The 22,421-nt window shown below is 38.8% G+C and overlaps 2 protein-coding genes across 8 annotated transcripts in view; one reads left to right on the plus strand and one right to left on the minus strand.

Annotated features, from left to right (window-relative positions):
- The window catches only part of LOC140225711 (uncharacterized), a 31,385-nt gene extending 21,370 nt beyond the window's left edge, over positions 1-10,015 (minus strand). For both annotated transcript variants that reach the window (XM_072305437.1, XM_072305435.1), the window contains exon 1: positions 9,806-10,015. The gene's annotated coding sequence lies outside the window, so the exon portion shown is untranslated. The remainder of the gene's footprint in view (positions 1-9,805) is intronic.
- Positions 1-22,421, plus strand: part of LOC109038298 (cytosolic carboxypeptidase 1) — a gene marked incomplete at its 3' end in the record, with an annotated part of 338,352 nt that overhangs the window by 52,525 nt on the left and 263,406 nt on the right. For 5 of the 6 annotated variants that reach the window (XM_072305431.1, XM_072305430.1, XM_019053320.2 and 2 more), the window contains 3 exon segments: positions 17,876-17,951; positions 19,833-19,976; positions 21,773-21,907. In XM_072305431.1, the coding sequence (XP_072161532.1) occupies positions 17,876-17,951; positions 19,833-19,976; positions 21,773-21,907 (355 nt within the window). 6 annotated transcript variants of the gene reach the window in all.

Raw genomic sequence — 22,421 nt, forward strand, 5'->3', positions numbered from 1 at the left:
TAATCGGATTTTTGCTTGATTCGAGAGTCAAGTCTCTTAATGATTGAAGCAGATCTCCATTTGATTCAAGGTAACATCCGATTAAATCAAGAGTATTAATCACTGTCAAAATTTTTAAGAGTTTAGTCTGTATCCAAGAGGCCTTTTTTCCCCGTATAGCGCTTTCATTTTATATTGGACGTGAAAACAACTTGCTGTTTGAACAGATCGTATGATTTACCGATCATATGTCAACTTAAACCATGAAAAAACCTATTGTGTGACTATCGCTACTGAATGAATGAATATTTGACAAAACGGTATATGAAATATGTAAACAGCCATGTATGTATATTTCATGTACCGTTTTGCAAATAAAATATAATTCAGTTGCGCTAGTCACACAGCATGCTTTTGATATTTTAAGTTTACAGATCAGAGAAAAATAATTTGACCTGTTTAAACAACAAGTTGTTTTCACGGAAAACTGAAACATCGCCTCTCGGAAACATGGCTTTAGTTTTCAGTCACCGCGAAGGCAACGTCAAACGAAAGTGGCATCAAAGGTCATCAAAGTGGCAAACGTCAAAGAGGACCCGTAGTATTCAAGGAATTATGAAAATACCTATAAATTCAGAGAAAAGTCGGGTAATTTTGCCGGACATCAGAGAATTTTTCCATTTGTATAGAGGAGACTGTACGTTCATATTGCAATTTCCAAGACTCACTGAAACAATACGAATTGAGTGCAGTGGCGTGGCGTGCTTTGCAATGCATGGATTGATCTACCATTTAAACTTATGGGAAAGGATCGATAAACAGGGTGTTTGCAATAATGAACACCTTAAAAATCGATTATTTGCCATAGCTTCAAATGGGGATTTATCGATAATCGATCATTTACGCTTTGATACTGATTGAGTATCGTATTAATGCAGCAGCTTATAGTTTACCTTTCCAAGATCAACCACACAATTTTTTTTCCCCGTGATAAAGTAGGTCCGCGAATTTCTTACATAAGTCAGGGAAACCTGGATAAAAGTAAGGGAATTTTGATGTCTCAGCCCATTTTCTACCCCGTCCATGCTATGGTTTCGCAATGTGTCTATTGTGCGAAAAAAGTACGGATGCACTGAAAAAGCACGAATTTTGACAGGATTGGTACGGAAATACGAAGAGAGCACGGATTTTTTGTGAGAAAGTACGGAAACTCGAGAAAAACCCGAAGAAAGGTCCTTGAAAAGATGCAATTTTTATACATAATTATTATTTGACGTTCCGGCGAAACCTTTGTCAGATTCTACGTATTGCAGATCATTCCTCCAGATTCTTCACGTTCCAATTTCCAATTTTGGATTTCTTTATTTTTCGCGAAAATATGTCCTCATCGGTGCTCAGAATGCCTTTCAGTTGAGGAAATACTGCAAAGAGGAATTATTATTTTTGTGGAGCATGGAAAAAGTACAGAAAAGGTAATGAAAAAGCAACGATTTTAAATGCTTTTGTAGTAGTAGACACCCTGATCCTTCCACCTTGCTTTCAATCGTGTTTATAGGAACTAGTGCAAATATCAATTGATAGCCGCAAAAATCGGTCCTGTAGAACTTTATAACGAACTGTGACCATAAAAGAGGAATCTTCATTTTTTAAATGGAAGAACTCTCAATTTCATCATGTAATCTACAAAAATTTGGGTCATGTCATGTCTTCTGAATCTGAAAACAAGGTGACATCTCCGGCCCTCCGGTGCTGGATAAGGAAGCGATTCAATGTTCCCTCGAATAGTTTATCTATTAAAGTTAATCAACCGGAGGCGAGTTGAAATATGGCAATGCCGTATGAGAGCAAAAATCAATGCGTCTTAAATCAGCGGAGTTCTTTTTAGATTTTTCATAACCTCAAAATCTAGTAATCGAGTAATCGATTAATCGACGTATAAAACTTTCAGCGCTTAAAAACTGTTTCTTCAATAATAATTACCCAAAAGTTAAATGAGATGCGCTTGAAATGAGCTCGGATTTTGGAAAATTGCTCATTTGAACTGTTCTTTCGACCAGAAGTATTGCAACAAAAACGGAGCATTTGAAGTATGCGATTGATGGCGATATTTTTGCTTCGATCAAACGGGGGAACCATAGATCTTTAGAGTAGTGAATTGATCGGAAGAGGCGATCATTCTTACGCATTGAATCGCTTAAAATGGGCTCATTCAGGGTCTATCACCGGTCCATACCCGCAAAAATCATGGAAATCGGCCGAGTAGAACGCTAGAATGAACTGTGATAAAACATGATAATTTAGGGGTTTAAAGAGCTCATAGTAATGCTCTTTTCATAATCCTATTTTCAGGCAATGTAATTTGTGCATCTTTGTTAGAGAGCATAGATCACATTAGACTAATGACTAATCAAATAATGACATATCTGATCAAGACGCTTTGCACTAGCTTTGATGCATAGTGCACGGACATACCGCATTCAAAACCTCATACAGGCAGAAGCAACTATTTTAACTCTACGGTAGTGCATGGTTGCGTGAAACAGAATTGAAGGCGCACCGGTGTTCACAATCAGTTCGTGGAATTATGCCCCACCATGCTTGTACGCTTGAGTGGAATTGTATCTCCTCTCTCTTTCTTTTTCCTCTTTATATTTCACGGAGCTGCGTGAAAGGAGCTAGCCGAGCTAGGAGCTAGGAGGGATAAGGCGAGCGGCTTATTGTTCAATGTTCATGCAAAACACTCGATCAATAGAAAATAGTTTGGTTCCCCTTTCCTAATTCCGGTCAATTTGAGACGTTGCCCCAGGGTCACTCCTCCCGCCCTACTTTAATTAACGAGCTCCAGATAAGACAGCCTCCCCCCCCCCCCCCCCCCCGCCGGAGGTCCATAGAAATTTCGCAATTAAAACCGCGGACTAAGAAAATTTTTCGGGCCATAAACGCGGACTCATTAACTTAATGTGGCGAACCAACCCTCAATTTTGTCGTAGTCTTTCCGCGAGACATTATGTGATTCTAAGTACTCACATACTATGCTGCCGTGGTTCAGAAAAACGCCACTCTTGATTCAGACGTTGCCATATTTTTCGCTAAGGCACGAATTTTTAAGAGAAATTTTAAATTTATTTTTCTGTACAATTTATCGAGAATGGGGCTATTACGTGGTGTAGACATTTTCTTAAAAGTAGGTGATGCTTAAATAAGGTGTTTGCCAGTTTTGCGTTTCTGAGCTTGGTAAAGTCATGAACAGCTTTCTTGACTGCTCAAAAAGGTCCTTGATTCTAGGATCCAAAAAAGAGGGTTTGAGTACCTAATAAACCTCTTCCCAGAAAACAAATCCGAATTTTTCTATTTGGTGATTTTTCGAAATTTCTCCCAAGTTACAGCTATACTTGTTCTGTAACTACAACATCTTGCGTATAACTTTCCACTGAATGCGCCGTGATATTCACGCTAAAAATCAATTCGGCCTCTAAAAATCTTCAATGCCCCTAAAAATCGAGCTTGATGAGCTGCATGGCACCTGAAACTCTAATATTAGTTTTGAACACTATTTTTCGATTTCCAATGTTATTTTTCAGAAGAAATTCAAAAGTGGTCGTTGGGTGTCTGATTGACTAAATAGCAAGCGTGGGAAGATGAGGCGGTCACGCACCTCTGCTGTTCAATGCGGACTCTTTGTTTCCTCTTCGTTTAGTTTAGAGTAAATATTTTGTGAGAGAAAATGGCAAGCTCCGATTCTTCATACGAGGTTTTTCCTCGGTACGAAAGAATTGGAGCCTCCTAACGAGAGGCGAAACGATATTTGACACGGACGTGGGAAAATCGGGACTGCCGACCGAAGCGGGGGTAGGGAAGGGGGGGGGGGGAATTCGTCGATGCAATAAAAAAGTCAGTAAACTTGAATTCTGAGCCGGCCACTGCCAAATTGGCACTCGATCACACAAATGTGCTCAGTTGCCACCTCCCGTCGAAACCGAAACCGGGCAGACCTCTCATTATTGACACTCGTCGACGGGATTTGAAAGCATAGCGATGCTCTGCAAAGCTCAGATTTGGACGCAGATACACTCCGGTTCATCGATCTGGATATCCGAGGCTATGGATTCCATCGACATGAATCAATCCACGTGAACCGATTCCATCGAAAAATTATTAAAATACCGGTGTCGATTCGATCGACATGAACCGATCGATAATAATAATGTGAGCAAATTGACAAAATTCGATTGATTCTCGAGATTTTCGATCGATTCTCGGTATTTTTGATCAATTGACGGGTTTACTGGTCAATCCACGGAGTTGTCGATCGAAAGGGAGTAGGATTTGATTTAGCGCATCCGCTGGAAAAATCGCGCATTTTCTGCAATACTAAGGTGAAACGCGCGTAATTTTTTACTTCAGAGCATGCGGGAACCAAGGGAGCAACTATTCGATCTCCGGAGTAGGCAGATGGTATCACGCGAAATTGAAGGACAATCGTAGCTCTTTACCTAATCTGTGTCAATCGAGTCATGGCGATCGGTTCACGTTTTTATTTTTCGACCGATTCAAATCGATCGAATCCATGCCCTCCGTTTGTACCTACGGAGCAGGCACGCTCCACCTCGATTGATGACATCATTCGCCGATATCTCCATCAATATTGGGTGCACAAACTTGGTGTTTGGATGGGTCTTTTATTGTTTTACCGTTGTACAGAGGGATTCAAAAATCCTGCGCCAGCAGCACCAGGTATCACTCCTTTACGTTTGAATGAATTGAGACGGATACTTGTAATGGTCCTGGTGCAAACTTCAGCTAGAGCAAATAAAAGAGTTATTCCTCATAGAAAACGGCTCAAAAATCACGGCGAGCACATCGAAATATTCCAACTCCACAATCTGCGCAAGAAATATGCGGTTTTTTTTTAAAAAAAAAAAAAAACTAAGCGTTGCTTGGCTTTTCGTATGTTTTCATCGGTTCAACATGACCTATGTAAAATTAGTCGTATAAAATACACCTTTTAACGCTGTAACTACCTCCCTTTTTCCTACTATTTTGGGAAATGAAGTCCCCGATTTTCTTGAAATAACTCCACTAAAATTCCCCGAAAGTCCTCAATTTTGGTTTTTCATAACTGGTATAGATACTCTGGCAACTGACCCATTTGGTAGGCGGTTGTCGTGGCCGAAAAATTTTTCAACCCCGGCAGAGCTTTTTCAAGGGCAAAAAGCGTTAGTACTGTACCATGGAACGTCTGCGAGGGAGCACTTTGCGTGGCGCGAACGCCATATCGTGGCCATAAATTTTCGCCGTGAATTTGGGGGCCGAGACGAGACACGCGTGTGGACGATCTCCATGCTGCGTCGTCGCCGCTTGAACTTCCATCAGACCCTTTCATCGCAACGCTATCATCCATCTGTTTTCCATATATAACTCTGCACGCCATTCACGCTTCTATCGATGACGTCACGGTTTTTTTCGTCAGAAAGAGTACAAATTCCGTGTTTGGTCTGTGCAATTCTGTCGAAAACGAAAGTCCTCCTGGGCGCTGCGCGGCTCAACCCCGTCGGGCGCCTCGCGCTTCTACTGGCTTACTTTGTAGCAGTAAAAAAAAAATTTGGTCTCAATGCGGAAATTGGAAGACAGCTCACTCATCGGGGATTCTAGGGAGTACAGAGTTTATATAGCTCCTTGGATTTTATTAAGGTGATTCGGCGATTGCCATGTTTTGTGTCAGGGTGACGTGAGATATATCGCATCAATTCGTTCCACAATTTCAGTCGTAAAAAGAAGAATGCAACCTTTTGGGAAGACGGAAGGATGGACAAAAAGTGCACGTGAGACGAGCTGGAGCTGTCCAGGGTTTGGGACGCAACAACTCCCCTCGCCCTATAGAAAAAATTTAAAATGGATAGTTTTAAATTTTGGCAAAAAGAGAACATGAACTGAAAATGAAAAATTAAATATTAAGAGTCGAAGAGTAAAAGTAACGGAACTTTATTAAAAAAGTGGATTGCTCATTTAACAATTAAATTGGTTAAAAATATGTCCGACGTGTTTCAAATGATTGTATATTTATTTTACAATAATGGAAAGATAATTTAACTACGGGGGGGGATTAGAATAGCATTTTTGTATTGTCAAATGTACATTGAAACATGTCGGACACCGTTTATAACTAAAAAATTGTTAAATCAGTAATTTCATTTTTTACCGTGAATGTTTTCAACTTAATCCTTCCTTGTCCTGTCACCTACCATAATGACTTCTAGCGCTAATTCCGAAAATGACCATCGTTTTTCTTGGGTAGGTCGATTTTCCCCGGAAAGATCGGGGTTTTCCCCAAAAATCGAGCCTTTCGTGAGAAAAATAAGTCCTCCGAAGAACGTGTGCACGATGAAGCAAAACTAGGGTCATTTTCGGATTTAGCAGCCAAAGTTACTTAGGAAATCATGCACCGCATGCCTACCAAAGTTTCCTTCCTGTCCCTAATATATCGAGTTTTTCCCGGACAAGTGCCTAGTGTTCCCTACCGCCCATATAACATAATGTAAAACTCATCCGAATGGGGAAATTATTTTTTCTCAGATAACAAGTGGAATTAATCGCACTAAGTCTTCGGTGCTGAAGCCGAAAATAACCTTCGTTTTTCTCCATCGCGCACAGTTTTCTTTAGAAAGTTGATTTTTCTGTGGATTAATACTTTGAAACTGAGAAAATGTATGCGAAATCAAAGTTTCATCCGTGCTTTTATAATTTTTGATCAGTGTATCTACTCTCTCGGAGTTTGAATTAGCACCACTGGATAATTCGAGTTCATAGGTTGGCAGCACTCATGAACCCCATGAGCTACATGACGTGATCAAACCTAACCTCCAAATTTTCGAGTTTTCCGTACTCTCCCTATAAAGGTACTCTATCCGGAAGATGTTGTCGCTCGGAGCTTTTGAAAAACGTGAGCGTCTCCTCGTGGGAAAACATTTATAGGTCAGTGGGCCCGTGGGCCGGTGCCCCCGCCAAAGTTAAGCGACGTACCGGAAGCGGAACTCGGCGGAACTTTCCCCGTCTAACTCCCCGTTTCCGGCGGAAGTCACCAAGCCACGGAACAGTTTTCCCTAGCAAGCGCTGAATCGTGATACAGCCCATGTTGAATCCAAACAAGTCCATCATTCATTGAACCCTAGAATGTAAGCATTTGTACGGAGCCGGAAGCTCATCAGAATATTATTCTGTTAGGTTTCAAGACTCTACCGTTGTTGAAGAAAACACAGTATCTTCGCGTGCTCCATCCTCAAACAAATGTCTTCCCGTTAAGTTCGGACTGATGAGAAGCCAAAAATATGGGCCTCTAATTGATTACCTTACACGGAAAAATGAGCAAGAAAAGCTGTCAAACTTAAAGTTTCATTCAAACATTGCATGATGAAAAAAAAGGTCAGCGGTAAAAATAGGTATTTGGTGGAGAATCAATCCCCTCTGTCCTTCTTCCCAAGAGGCATTTTTCAGCGGAAAAATCGCCATCTTTTAAAATTAAGTTGCGATTTTTTACGATTTTTTGGCGGTAAAATCACTAGAATCATCAACATTTTCGCGATTATCCTCGATCTTTTCGCAATTTTATCTCTATAAAATCGAAATTGTCTCCCCATTCATCACGATTTTTTGTTCAATAATGTTGCGAAAAATCGCTGTCGTTAAAATCGTGATTTCATCGCTAATTTATGCGATAAAATCGTGATTTATTGCGGTTTTTTATCCGATAATATTGCAATAAATCGACGTCGATAAAATTGCGATACATTCTCCGATCAAATCGCAACTTATCGCGATCACTACTATACTTAGGTTAAGGATCGAAGATTCTGGGAAAGTCAAGTCTCGAGTAGCAGTGATCGCGATAAGTTGCGATTTGATCGGAGACTGCATTGCAATACTATCGATATCGATTTATTGCAATATTATCGGATGAAAAAGTGCGAGTTCATGGCATAAATTTACAATAAAATTGCGATTCAATCGACGGCGATTTATCGCAATATTATCGAATAAAAAATCGTGATAAATTGAGACAAAACTCGAGATCGAGGATAATCGCTCAGATGTTGATGACCCTAGCGATTTTATCGTTCAAAAATCGCAACTCAATTTTACAATATTGCGATTTTTCCGTTAAAAAATGCTACCTGGGCTGGGATGCCAGGAACAGAAAAGCTTCAGATAAATCTCCGGAAAGTTCTTGGGTATCATCGAGAAAATCCACGGAGCCACTCCACGTGGCCAGTGGCGAATCCGGCAAGTTGACGACAGTGTTGACACTCTATTTAAATCCATTGAATATATCGATTCTAGGTGAGGCAAGGTGGCTCGCCTAGAATCAGGGTTGCCACAGTCAGGGAAACCCGGAAAATGTCAGGGAAAATGACGAAAGTGTCAGGGAAAATTTGTTAAATCACCTTTATTTGCTTTCCAGAATGGGTTTCAGATTTTGAACAAAAAGTTTCGCCAGAAAACTATTTTCAATCATGCCTTCTGAAACATCCGTCACATCTTCAATTGTTACACCAAAATGAAATTTGGACCAAATGGAATTACACCAAAATGTGTCAGGGAAATCAGGGAAATTTCAGGGAATTTTCTTTTCTAAATTCTGTGGCAACCCTGGGGGGGTCGCAGCACCCCCCTCCCCCCTTGGATCTGCCTATGCTCATAATCTCATCCTCAACATGAGAGCAGAATACTATTATAACGAACAATGCAGAACTTGGAAGGGACCTGGGATTTTGGCATGCCCTTATTTTGCAATATCCCTTCCTCGGGGTCTCCGACCTTTTTCCGGTGAAAATGGCGGATCGTTTGAATTTGCGACGTCTGAGAGCTTTCAACGCACACCACTTCAATTAGTAGTGGCCGTGTCTCAATTGACAACTACAACTTGTACTCATTTGATCCCGTGGTCGGCTTGAGCCCAAGCCAAGATTCCACCCCTCTTCGCCCGAGTCCCGCCCTCGACCGTTTCAAACGTCAATTCGGCTCGCGGAAAATATTTTTCTATTTTTTTATTATTCCTAGAAACAATTGTCTCCAAGGGCACAGGAAATTGTGTTACTGGAGTGAAGCTCGTCACGAGGACATTATTCTCTGTTGTTAACTCTCGTTTAGCTTACTGAAATGGATGTAAACAACCAAGTGAAAGGATAGAGTTCCGCACAATAAGATAGGGCATGATAATGGATTTTGTAGATAAGAGTCTAAGTCTAATCAATCGCTTCAGAACAGTATACACACTTCTACAATATTTGGATTACATTTTTTAATAAGGAACCACTAGCTCTGGCTCTTCAATAAAAGCACGTATATTCATAGGGAAATCAATGGCACATATGTTGCTTCTAAAATGAGCCAGAAATAGTGGTTCCTTATTGCAAAATGTAATCCATTTGTTGATAGTATATTTTAAATATTAAAAAATTGTTTTTATAAATCAACTTATGAAATATTTACTATAAATACATTTTAAATATTTAATAATTGTTTTGACCAAAAACATTTTAAAAATATTAAAATTTAATATTGATAAAATCTTATGAAAAGTTTTTTGACAAAAATACTGAAAAATTATTTTTTTAATATATTATTTAATTAATATTGAAAAATATGTTTTCAATCAATATTCTACAAAAAAATACTCATTTAATACTCACTAAGTATTAAATTTTAAAATAGTTGTTTAATATCTTTTCAGTATTTTTGGAGTATTTTTGACTTTAATATTGATAAAATACTGAAGCAAAATATTTTTTAAATATTTAAACGACTTTTAAAAATAAAAAAACTATTATACCTGGAAAGGTTGCCAATATTGTGACAAGATTGGCTAAATATCCCGTTTTAACTGGGATACCGAGTGAATGATAATGAGGCCCTTTTTTGGAGGGGGAGGGATTTTCTTTTAAAACCAACAAAAATCTGAGGGAATTCTCGGAGTCACAGATGGAGCAGGTTGAACAGAAACGCACTAATTCCAATCAAGTTTGGACAGAAATAAAGAGTATTAAAGTGTTATGCCTTTTTAAGATTATGATGGAGAAAAGTGTTGACCTCTTTTCTCACGTTTAAAGTATTCTTTCTCGACTTTGCTTTTTTTAAGGAAACAATTTACGACTGGTTAGATTCAAAACTACTCCAAAATTCAGATTGCTTTTTTATTTCCAAAATGCGACTCTGTGCTTTTTTGTTTTACTCTTTCCAATTCCAAAACTCCGTCCTTTGCCGCGATCTGGCGTTTACGCCTCACGGAAAAATGTTCGATTTCACGGCAAAATGCCTGATTGTACGGAAAGATACCTAATTCCACGCCAAAGTGTTCAATTTACTCCCCTTTTTAAAGTATCAAGCAAAATAAAATAATAAAATAACTCATTACTTTTGAAAATTGTCTCATGTTTGCCGCAAACGCGAGATTGGACATTTGTTTACTCCCCTGCGAGAAATCCCATAAAATGTTTTTGTATTTTTTCCCGTAGTTTATGTGTACAGAAATGAACAGTCCTTTGCAATTGTGATACGTCAAATGAACCGTGAACCCGAGAAAAAGAGAAAATTGTGTGCAACTATATTCATTTGTCAAGCGTTTTCATGACCCAAGTTGATTTTGGTGGTTTTTTTTCGTGAGGGGGGAGTTCGATTTGGCCTAATTTTAGTGGAAACCTTCAATGCCTATCGATTTCTAGAGTCTTTCACTTTCGGAAATTGTCATATAGTTAAAGTATTCTCCATAAACAAGATAGTCCATCCTTGATAAGAATACAAATCTGAAAATACTTCAATTTTACCCTGCCATAATGATCTATCTCAGTACGAAGCCAGATTCTCAAAGCAATGATGACGAAATGTAAAATTAGCCTCGTAGAAACTTTTGGGAGCAAGCAACAGTTCGAATTTTAGAGCCAATTCCATACCACACTTTGCAGTTTGGGGCTACAATTTCTGGCTCATCTAAGCACTTAAGTGCATAGGGAAGCTAACGACACTTACGTTGTTTCTCAATTGAGCCAAAAGTTGTAGTGCCTAATTGCAAATGTATTCCAATTAAGGCTTTCATCGACGCATCTCCTTCGGTGAGGGAACCATTTACTATGATTCATGGTGTTTTACTACCTATTTAAAATCCACTGTGCCCCATCAATTGCGTGGGGCATGAGTGGTGTATTGCTTCGTTGCGTCGTCATTTAGATTCATCAAAGGGTATGACATCATCAGTAATAAAGGGGAGGAATCATAGTAAAACGCAAGGGATCTGTTTGTTAGTTTGTCGGCAAGGCAACGCCGACTCTTTCCAATAGAGAACAGTGCCGTGGTGCGCTATGCGATTCATCGACTGATCTGCCATTTAAACCTATGGAAAAGGATCGATAAACAGGTTGTTCGCAACAAACACCATAATAATCAATTCTCTACCATAACTTCAAATGGGGGAAGTATCGAGAATCGATCATTCACTGTCCAGCCACTGTCCTCGTCACTGTCAGCCCACCGTTGAGTACACATTGCATGCACCTCAAAGTATGCAACATTTGTTATCAAGTTTAGGTATGTCTCTTTTAACATCTAATTCGGAAGAGATGAAATTTACTTTTCATTTCGTTAGGAATGCCTAGATGATTGAAGCATTCCCAACAAACGGGCTTTTTTGGGAACGATTTGATTCCGTGGGGAACTGGTTTGTGGTAGCCAAATGAAATGTTTGGCTTATTCACTAAATATTCCAATATTATTATTACGGTGTTGGCATGTCTCCGAGTTGTTTCCGATTTTTCTGATAGAAAAGTTTCTTCGGTCAAACGACTTCATTCTCAATTGAGGGGCTTGGAGGATAAGGCCAATCCGTGTGGATTTTGAAAGTTAAGACATTAATTGAATCAGTGAGAACGAAAACTCACCAACTCGAAAAAATGAAAAGAATCAAGACACACACATAACTGCATATTAGGTGAAGAAGTTAGTCTAAGAAAAATAATTTTGGTGCCTAAAAGCAAGTACTTAGGGAAACTTTAAATGTCCAAGTTGGAACAGATACGATAACTTCAATGATCATTATGAAAATTGTCTGTCTGTAGTGAAAAGTAAGTACTTTTGAGGTACCGAGTTGGGTTCCCGTTCTCACTGGTTCAATCAATCTTTCCACTCGAAACTAGCTTCAAAACATATTCTATGAAAAATTCACTTCTAAAATTCAATTTTTATGCATCGACGAGTGAGTTTGAACTTTCTTTCTGCTCTAAAGTTCCATGTAATTTCAAAACTTTAAACACGTATTTCTTGCCTCAGCAAAAACTGCACATATGCGTTGTGTACTCTAAGCCTCCTAAGTCAGCATGCACCACAAGAAACTTTTATATTATATATATGTAGATGTTTTACAGCCAAAAGGAAAAGGTGAACAAAGTTTTCAGGTCTCCAACGAGTCATATCCCTCATCTCCCTATTGTTAAAATCGAATGACCTCGGGCTCTCTCTCATCAACCATCAGTTTTCTGAAAAATATGTTTTTAAGAAAATTCCCCAATTTTCCAGAGCAAACTTTAATTTGTTAATGCTGAACCATATTCAGATCCGGCCTCTAAGACTTCAAGGGATAGGCTGTGACTCCAGAAATAGTAATCCTATATTACATAGGTTGTCCAAAAAGTAATGCAACGATCGACTTTTAGAGCGAACGCAAAGCTAAAAAAATCGGTGTTCATATTCGTGTAGACGGAGTAAAAACCTATAAAATGAGACCTTGTTGAGCTCTTTTGGTCAAAAATTGACCGAGATATGACGTTTCTCCCGTGGCGGGTTGAGAGACCGCCTCCAGGATTTTAGAGGTACTTTTCGCAGAATGCTGCGAAAAGTCTTAAGAAGTCAACATTAAGTTTGATCTTTTACTAAATACACTTCGAGATAAAGTTGGTACATAACATAAAGGGAGGGTTTGGCTACATTGTTTGCCAGGGCGGTTGCCACATATACGCGTGAGAGAATAATTGGACCGCGTTAAACAGAAAGGAACCAAGCCACATCAGCTATTGCCAAATTTAATCGGACGATTTAATTTTTTACATGAAAACGGTTGTGCGGATTTCTGTGCAAATCTCGGTGAATTTTTTCCATAATACAAAGCAAATTCCTTAAAATTTGCAAAGGAATCTGCACAGGCGTTTTTTCGTAAAGAATGTAATTTCCCTGTTAAATTTGGCAATAGCTGATGTGGCTTGGTTCCTTTCTGTTTAACGCGGTCCAATTGCAACCGAGTCTGCTGGTCTGTCACGGGGTTAATTTTGCTCATCTTTTTTGCGATGTTGAGTGCAAACGAAACGTTAAAAAAAAATAACAAAATTTCGTCATTCACTATTGTTTCTGGCGTCGATTGTTGTCAAATAACACGTATAAATAAATGAAAAATGTGTACAAGGACGATTGTTTAGACAGAAGCAATATTTGTCGCTGGATCGTTCTTTTCTTCTCAGAAAGCACCCCTAAAATCCTGGAGGCGGTCTCTCAACATGCCGCGGGAGAAACGTCATATCTCTGTCAATTTTTAACCAAAAGAGCTCCAGAAGGTCTCATTTCATTGGTCTAAAGACCAACGGAGTGTGAATATGTACACTGCTTTTATTTTAGCTTTTTTCGTTCGCTCTAAAAGTCGATCTTTGCATTACTTTTTGGACAACCTGTGTACAAGAATACGCATCTTTTCATATCGAAAAGAAAATGCCTGTGTTTTCAATTTCATTTAATTTAAGCTACCTTGGCAAGGAGGAAGAGAAACATAAAACCACCTCATTACCTACATTATTTTGGGGTGGTCTGGCTTAGTCTGAAAATAAACGTCACCGTAAGAGAGTCGTGCCAACGTCTGTACGGTCTTAAGTCCACGACAAGCTCTTTGTTTCTTGTTTGGATTAGCTTATTGGATTAGCTCCTATACATAGTAAAAATTGCAATTAATTTTATCCGTTAAAACGCGAATCGCACCATCTCAGAGCAACGGAGGTAAATGGTGCTTATTTGTAGATGCATGAAGATTACCTGTCACGGAACTGACTTGTAATCCAAGTCTTAAAAAATGGACCACTAGACAAGGAACGAATTTCAGCATTCTGATACATGTTTCTTAACTAAAATTTAACGTAAAACACGATACGCACAACGAAAATTACCGAAATCAACTCCTTACGAAGATTTATAATGATTCTTGATGTGTGAATTCAAACCACCCGCTCATGAAAACTCAATGATCTGCGTGATTCACATCGCGCGCTAAACGTTATCATGACAGTCTCTTGCAGTATAAAAATCTGGCAGCTCAATCTTGACGCTTTGGCTCAGCTATAGCAAATTGCTTAGTTTGAACAACACATGGAAGGAAATGAATATTGCTCGATTGAGAGGCTTTCTGAAACCGTTGTAGTGCTCGATTTGACTCACGTAGAGCTTTGAGTTTCTCGTGAGCGGGCAGTTCAAAATCCGCGTAACCAATGTGAAATAAAAAGGTAAATATCTTCGTTAGGAGTTGGTTTCAGTAATTTTCGTTGCGCGAATCGCGTTTTACGTGAAATTCTGATTAAGAAGCATGTATCAGAATGCTTGAATTCGTGTCTTGTCTAGTGGTCCATTACCTAACCATTTTGCAGCCCCCATAACAATGTTATTTCCAAATTCAAAGGAGACTACAAATTCTGAGAAAATTTAGGCAGTCAGAAAAGCATATAGTACTGCTTACAATACATCATTTGTCAGTACCCATTGTTGTATTTGATAAATGTAAAAAAAAAAAAAAAAAAAAAAAAAAAAAAAAAAAAAAAAAATCCATCAATACTGCCGTGCTAAGGAAAAATGCCGCATGAACCTTCAAGCGTTGCCAAATTTCTATTTATAAAACACGAATTTCCTAGTAAACGTATAAATATTCCTCTTCTAATTGTTCAGATACTGTCGTTTGCAATTTCATCTGAAGTTCCTGAAAATTTCAAGGAAAAATAATCATAAGTTTCCTCAAATGTAAACATTTTACTGAAGGAAATTTGGCAACTCTCGAATGTTCGTACGGCGTTCTTTCTTGACACGGCAAAATAGTGCGGATGTTGCATTGTGGTTTTCACAGAATGCATAACTTAAAAATACTGACGATTCGATGGACTACTCACAGAAATAGTAATCATAATAAAGCCCTTTAAGCCCTATAGGCCCCTTATAATGTCAGTAACGGGGTAGTTCCAAAAAGTTTAGTTCAACATCTTCGAGACCTTGGAATAGATATTTACCTGCTTCATTCAATGCAGAAATCCGTCGTCATAAGCACGTCAAGTATTGTCAGGTCGTTTCTTAATATCGAGTATTTTTTTATTTCACTTAAACTTTAATTTTTTTTTTAAATTTTTTAATTTTACTTTAAAATAACATTTACTTTTTATTCAAGCAAGATAGCATATGTTACTGACTTTGGCCTGTGGCCCGTCAGTAATACTTGTACCGGAAGTGATCCCTCTTCCGACTTACAAAAAAAAAAAAAAAAAAAAAAAGGGGGGGGGGTTCAAAAAGGGTTTCACTCAGTAAGCACGTGTTATTTATTTGACCTCATTCATTTCTAAGGTAAAAACATCCGAATCAGATTAGTATTAACATTTTGCGTATTTTACTTCGGCGAGGATTTTTAAAGAGAGAAATCAAATAATTTATTTATTTCCATTTTTTGGTTAAGTCATTTCCGTGTAGGTACATAAAAATTATTTGACGGCGAGTTGGAATTAGGATCTACTTAATTCATACCACAGGCAGACAAAGATGCATCTCCTGCAACGAAGTTGAACTACTTGCTAGTGAAGTTCTCTGCTTCATGGCACAAGATCCAGCTTTGTATGGTGGTGAATTCACCGATTAGTGATTATTTTTCACTAATCTTGATTTTGGACACCGCAGCTGCAGGCGAGATCATTTTGAATTCAAGGCATCCATCCTCTCCGCAACTTTCATTTTCCCTTTACAAATCTAGATGATAAAGCATGAGCCCCATCACAACTAGGGCCTCTGAAGTTCTTAGCATTAAGTTTCACACTGTATCTCCTCTCTGACAGGTTCATGGTGGAAAATAGCGGAACCATCCTCACATGTGACAACCGTACAATCTGACTTATCAACCGTAAACTTTGTCTTGACATTCATCTTGTTTTAATTTTATAAACTTCAGGTTGATCCTTGATCACACGAGTACTATGATCAGGGTGGCATGGAATGTAAGAAAGAAATGAAAGATTGGAAATTTCAGTGGAATATCTCATGAAATTTCATGACGCTGTGAAATATTTTAGATTTTTCAGGGGCCAGAGTATGCAACCCGCACTCAAACGCATAAAAATAGAAGAGAGTCACAATTTTTACATTTTGCGAACATGAAAAGGAACCGGTATCTTTCAATATCTTTCATAAATTTCTGAAATTTCATGAAATGTTTCACGTGAAATTTCAAGACTCTATTTTTCATGAAATTTTGCCACCTTGACTATGGTCATTATGAGCTCCACGTTCAAGCGCTGGGTCTAGCTGTATTTTATTTTCATGAATATTGGTAGAGGCCTGCCCCAAACTTAAAATTTTAACTTTCCACCCTAAAGTTTTCTAAGGTAAAAATTATAGGCATTTTTATGATTATGGAAAAATAAGAGCAAGTAGGTAGACCCTATTTTTGTCTTTGTCTTTTTATTTTTTTATTAGTATTAGTATATTCTGAAGGTGAATGGGCTGGCTTCAAAACACCTTTCGGCGGGTTACCTTGTGGTGGGTTAGGGTTACTTTGCTGGTGGGTATCCTTGTATTCTGCCGTGCTAAGGAAAAACGCCGCATGAGCCCTCAGGCGTTGCCAAATTTCTTCCAGCAAATCACTCATTCTCAGGACAATTTTTGAATGTTTTTCTGCCAATTTCTCAGATATTTTTGTTTGTAATTCGCTCTAAAGTGTCTGAAAATTTCAAGGAGAAATATTCATACTTTTCCACAAAAATAAACATTTTATCCCATGAAATTTGGCAACTCTCGAAAGTTCATACGGCATTCTCCTTTAGCACGGCAGTATTGTAGTGGGTTACTTTATGGTAGGTTACCATGTGCTGGTTTGAAAAATTTGGAAGCTGGGCAGATTTTGCATCTGCACCCCTGGGACTGCATTTTCCAATTTTTGGGAACCACCACATATTTCTGGCTCACTTTCACAGACACTTTAGTTTTTCTGTGCAGATAGTAACTTTTATGGATGTTCCAAGAACTGTAGCTCCTTGTTGAAAAATGAAGGTCAAATAAGGACCTTCAACTCAAGAATGTTTTGAACATTTACTTACTTCATGACACATTGATGATGCAATGACGTCATTACAACCCTCGCAACGTTTAATTGCTCTTCATGACACGTTATCATGCGTTCGAATCTTTTTTTAACGTAACTTCTCTCCATGACCTCTTCCAGCCTTGATCTTTGCTTTGAGAAGAACACTTCCCGCACTTCTATATTTTACTGGTTTGCAATCTCAGCAAAGAAATTCCCATGGAACCTGCACAGAAAACTAGTTTTAGTCGGAAGAACTTAACTTGGGTTCACATGTAACACCGAAGCTTTCGACTTAGGTAACCCAAGTTTGTAGTTTTGGAGACTGATTTGGTTCATGGAATTTTTAATCAAAAATTCGAGCTTTATTGTATCTAACAAAAATTTCAGATATCTGAACCGCCCGCATGTAGGTACGATAGAAGTTCTTTTTCATGATGTATGTCGAAAATGTGTCAAATCACTATTCAAAATAACGCATTTCCCAAATTTTTGTACCTATTTTAAAAGCAGATAAAAATATTTCACACGGTATGTATTTTTTTGTGGTTTCAGGCGATGAGGGATCAAACTTGTGTCATTAGTTTAACTGCTATTCTACATGCTTGCGTCCACGGATCACCTAAATCAGGTAATTATTTTTGTTATTCGTCCTTTACCGTCAACCAAAAAGAACAGAAACGTGAAATCTTGAGTGCTGTCCTGCCGTGCTAAGGAAGAACGCCGTATGAACATTCGAGAGTTGCCAAAATGCTCCGGATAACACATGTATTTTTGAGAAAGAATTATACGTATTTTTTCGTGAAATTTTCAGACATTCTAGACAAAATTCCGAACATAATTGTCTGAAAAAATTGAAGAAAAACATTCACAATTTTTCCAGTAAATTAGGTAATTATTGAAGGAAATGTGGCAACGTCTGAAGGTTCATACGGCGTTCTTCCTTAGCACGACAGTGTTGCTATATATTTGACTTCATAACGCCTAAACAAAAATATTTATTCTGGCTCATTTATAAAAGTACCTATCTGAAGAGGGCAGCTTATAATACATACGTCGTTTCTCAATATGGTTCGTCTTCGTTTTTCGTTCGTTTATATGTCGTTCTTGATGATGATTCTTGTTTGTGCAATGCAGTATGGAAAATGAAAGAGACCTAAGAGAATAATTTTATTAAAAAAAAAAAAAAAAAAAAAAAAAAAAAAAAAAAACACGCATTTCAAAGAGCGTTATCTCTCTTCTCAATACTCGACGTATGATGGGCGCTTCTGGGTACCAGATGCGCCCTTTCAGCCGTTTGGGTCTCCGGATGTAACATGTACATAACCTTTTGCCTTGTGGGTAATGACACCATTCTGGTACACGCGGTAAAATTTGAATTTTGTTCTTCTCTGGTATTTGTAAAAATTTTCGTGAAATGGTTTGCTTTTAACTTAAGATCCGCGCAAGGACCTATTACCTGGTTAAATTATTCTAGGGCCTCGTTATGCTTAAATGCTTGTATCTGAGGCAGTACTTTCAGATCGAATTTGAAAAAAATTACGAACGGTCACGTGATCTCTTCATTTTAGTGGCGTATTACTGTGCTATTTTGTGATTGGTTCATTTTCTTGGCGCAGCATCGTCAAGTTTCAGCCGTTTGCGGCTTTGGGCTGAAGGTTTAAGGTTAAGTCATGGACCGAGAGAATAAATGAGGACCCCCAACTCATAGAGCACATAGAGTCGTAATGTAAGTGGGTGAGCTGGCGCCACTTTTAAGCATTTTCCAGGTCCCGAATTCCGAGACTCCTGTGTGACGCCGGGTCACTTTTTCGATACATAATCGATTGTTTGCGATACGCGGGTACCCGGCCATCCGATGTAAACAAAGAAGATAGACACCACGTATTCCGCACCGCCATTTTGGATCGAACTTGTATCGAAAAAGTGACCCGAACTCGGCGCACACCGGGCTCGGAACTCGTCGAGCAGAACATGGCGCCAGCTCTCCCATTTACATTACGACTCTATGTACTCTATGCCCCAACTGCAGTTAGCGGTGACATCAGTGCTACCTGGCAGAGGGTCCAGTGAACTAAACTCGCAGTGTTAAAGAAGCGCCCTCCAACGCTTTGGCGTTGGAACTGCTTGTTTTTAGTTTTGTGTGTAAAGTCTCCGAGCATCAGCCACCCGAACATAATTCTCAGAGTGTCCACAGGTTTTGTTAAGTTTGTAAAGTCAGTAACAGATCCGCACAGGTCTTTATATGCATTGGTTTCCTTTTAAAAAATAAAACTTTATCGGAGATATTGAAACATTGCAATGGAGATGCTCATTTTAAATAAGCCATCATCTTAGTTTCTAGTGCGGATACCCAGTAGTGTGCTCACATGCATCAAGGGAACCCCCTTCAATGAGGCTGGCTCGGCAACACATTTGATCGTAGCACGTCATAATTGCATACCTGAAAATTCGAAGGCGCATCATGTTACGAGACACTTTAATTCGATTTTTTTTGTTTGCTTGTTTGCAGGAGCAGCCGTGAAACAGATGATAGACTGCAACGGGACAGTGATCCTGACTAAACTGTTGATCTCTCTGCAAGCAAGGGAGCCGCATACCTGTGATTCTTTTTTACACCCTCTAATCTCGATTTTAAGCCAGATCTCGCAGAAAGGTAAGCCTTCAGCCTCACACTATGCCATGGTAAGAAAAAACGCCGTGTAAACCTTCAAGCGTTGCCAAATTTCCTTTGATAAAACGCGAATTTCCTTGTGAGTTTATGAATATTTCATTCCCAATTTTCTAGATTTCGCAATTTTACCTAAAGATTCTGAAAATTTAAGGGAAAAATATTCATTACTTTCTTGAAAAATAAACATTTTATCGTAGGAAATTTGGCAACTCTCGAATGTTCATACGGTGTTCTTTCTTAACACGGCAGCACTGCCGTGATAGCGACGAAAGCCGTAAGTGATTTTTTTGTATGAGCCACGGTCAGCACATGATCTTATGTGTCTCGAGACTCACTCCAGAATGCTCTAACTGTTCTGTAACTTAACACGGCAGTACAAAAGTGCCGTGTAATAGACGTGAGCAGTGGCATACACTTTTTCTGAATCGAGTTTCCTTCAGCATTCGACGAATCTAGTGAAAGAGAAAAAAATAAATACACTAAAACGGCGAAATTTGACTTATTTTTTTAAAAAGCAAGAGTGGCGAGAAAGCAGTAAGTACGCCAAAATGAACGTCATTGCTAATGAAATAGCATTTAGTCCTCACAATGCCATGAGAAAGCAGCTTACTCTCTATTCTTTTGCGAATTTGCTCCTTTTTTATCCATCTCTATTCTTGAAATTTCTTTTGTCATTTTGTGGGAACGCAACCAAGGAATCATGAGAAAAACAACACATACGACTGCTGTCTTGCTTACTAAAAAACAAGAAGTCGCTTTTTTTTACAGCTAAAGACATAATTTGGATTTCCGCAATCTCTCGAGCAGGGCTGGATTTACCTACTTGCCGCCCATGGGCCGCCTGTATTTTGCCGCCCTCTTCTCATTCGTATTGAAACATCAATAAAAACCATCACGTGAACGTGCCAGCGGGGAGGGGTGCATAAGATGCGTTTACTCGTGTTGAACACATTTTTTGGGTGTGCCCTGTCAACACTACTAGCAAAAGTTAAATTTTGTAAACCTATCTCTGTGCGGACAAGGCCTTCCATTCATGAGAAATTAACGAAAAAATTTTGAAAGAACAAACATGAATGTCGTTTAATGGTTTTAACTTCCGCCGCCGCGCCGCGCAGACCGCACCGTGTTTGGCGCAATGCGTGAAGTATTCACGCAGTCTTGTAGGTGCCATGCGTTTCACGCTGATCGCACTGTGTTTGGCGCAATGCGTGAAGTATTCATACATTCTTGTAGGCGCTATCCGTTTCACGCTGACCGCAATGACCGCACTGTGTTTGATACAATGAGTGAAGTATTCTTGCAGTCTTGTAGGCGCTAATATGTGTTACATGCCGACCGCCGCGCCGATGGCTTCTCCTTTTCATCTCATCAAGTCCTCGTCCTCATTGCTATCTGCGCCGCGCCGTTCCAGGCCAAATTGCGTGTTTGGTTTCTGTCTTAACTTGACTAATTAAAGGTGCTGTCTTTTCTATCACTGAAAGACGACAAAATTAAAAATTACTGCACTCTCAGGAAATGAGAGATTTTGTCGCCTTTTCTCGTTTGTAATTTTTTTTTTTTCTAAATCCGATATTTTTTTATACCTACATTTAAAAAAAAAAATGCAAAATTTGCCGCCCTCCAGATTTGCCGCCATATGGGCCGCGGCCCATGTGGCCACCCCCTTAATCCGGCCCTGCTCTCGAGCAATTTTTCTTGGATGATTATGGACAAAAAAATGACGAAATTTCCCCTCTCCTTATTTTTAAACTTATCATTGCTATGAATTTTTGTTACAGATCAAAAATTTGCCTCTAAAGTAAGACTGATCAATGGTGTCAAAACTTTTCACCATTTTCTGCGGACATATACGTATAATCACAATAAGCTTCTGCTTCCAAATCTACTCATTATTCGAACTTTAGTATTAAATAGTAAGTTGATGCATAATTTTTTATCTCTTTCGTCGTTGGTTTTTTTTTCCTTCTTTCAAGGTTCACTGAAGATAACTTGAATGGAGTTTGTCAGAATAAGAAATTACAGTTTACCTTGTTTTCAAATAGGTAGGTAGTAGAGAATTTCTTACCTCACCGGGATGCAGAAACTTCCTGATGACCTCTCAAGTGAAAAAATGGGAAGACTGTGCAAATCAGGGAGGTAATCTCGCAAAAGCATTAAAATCGCAGTGAAAGTTGCATGTTTTTTTTTTTAAAAAATCTAGGTGAAATCTGTGCGGTTGTCACAAAATTAGGCCGATTGGTGAATTCAGGTTGAAGAAAATAGGACAAAGCTTCATAAATGTTGGGGGAGAAGGGTTTTCGAAACAACGAGGCTAGTTCAAAACAGAGGAAGGTTAAGAATTTCCTGCATTCCTGCCATAATACCTAATACCTTCTGAACACAAATAGACAGTCTTTTACTACAAGATAGGTCAGCATAATTTTACTT

The sequence above is a fragment of the Bemisia tabaci genome, chromosome 10 (genome assembly GCF_918797505.1).
Source record: "Bemisia tabaci chromosome 10, PGI_BMITA_v3".
NCBI lineage: Eukaryota > Metazoa > Arthropoda > Insecta > Hemiptera > Aleyrodidae > Bemisia > Bemisia tabaci.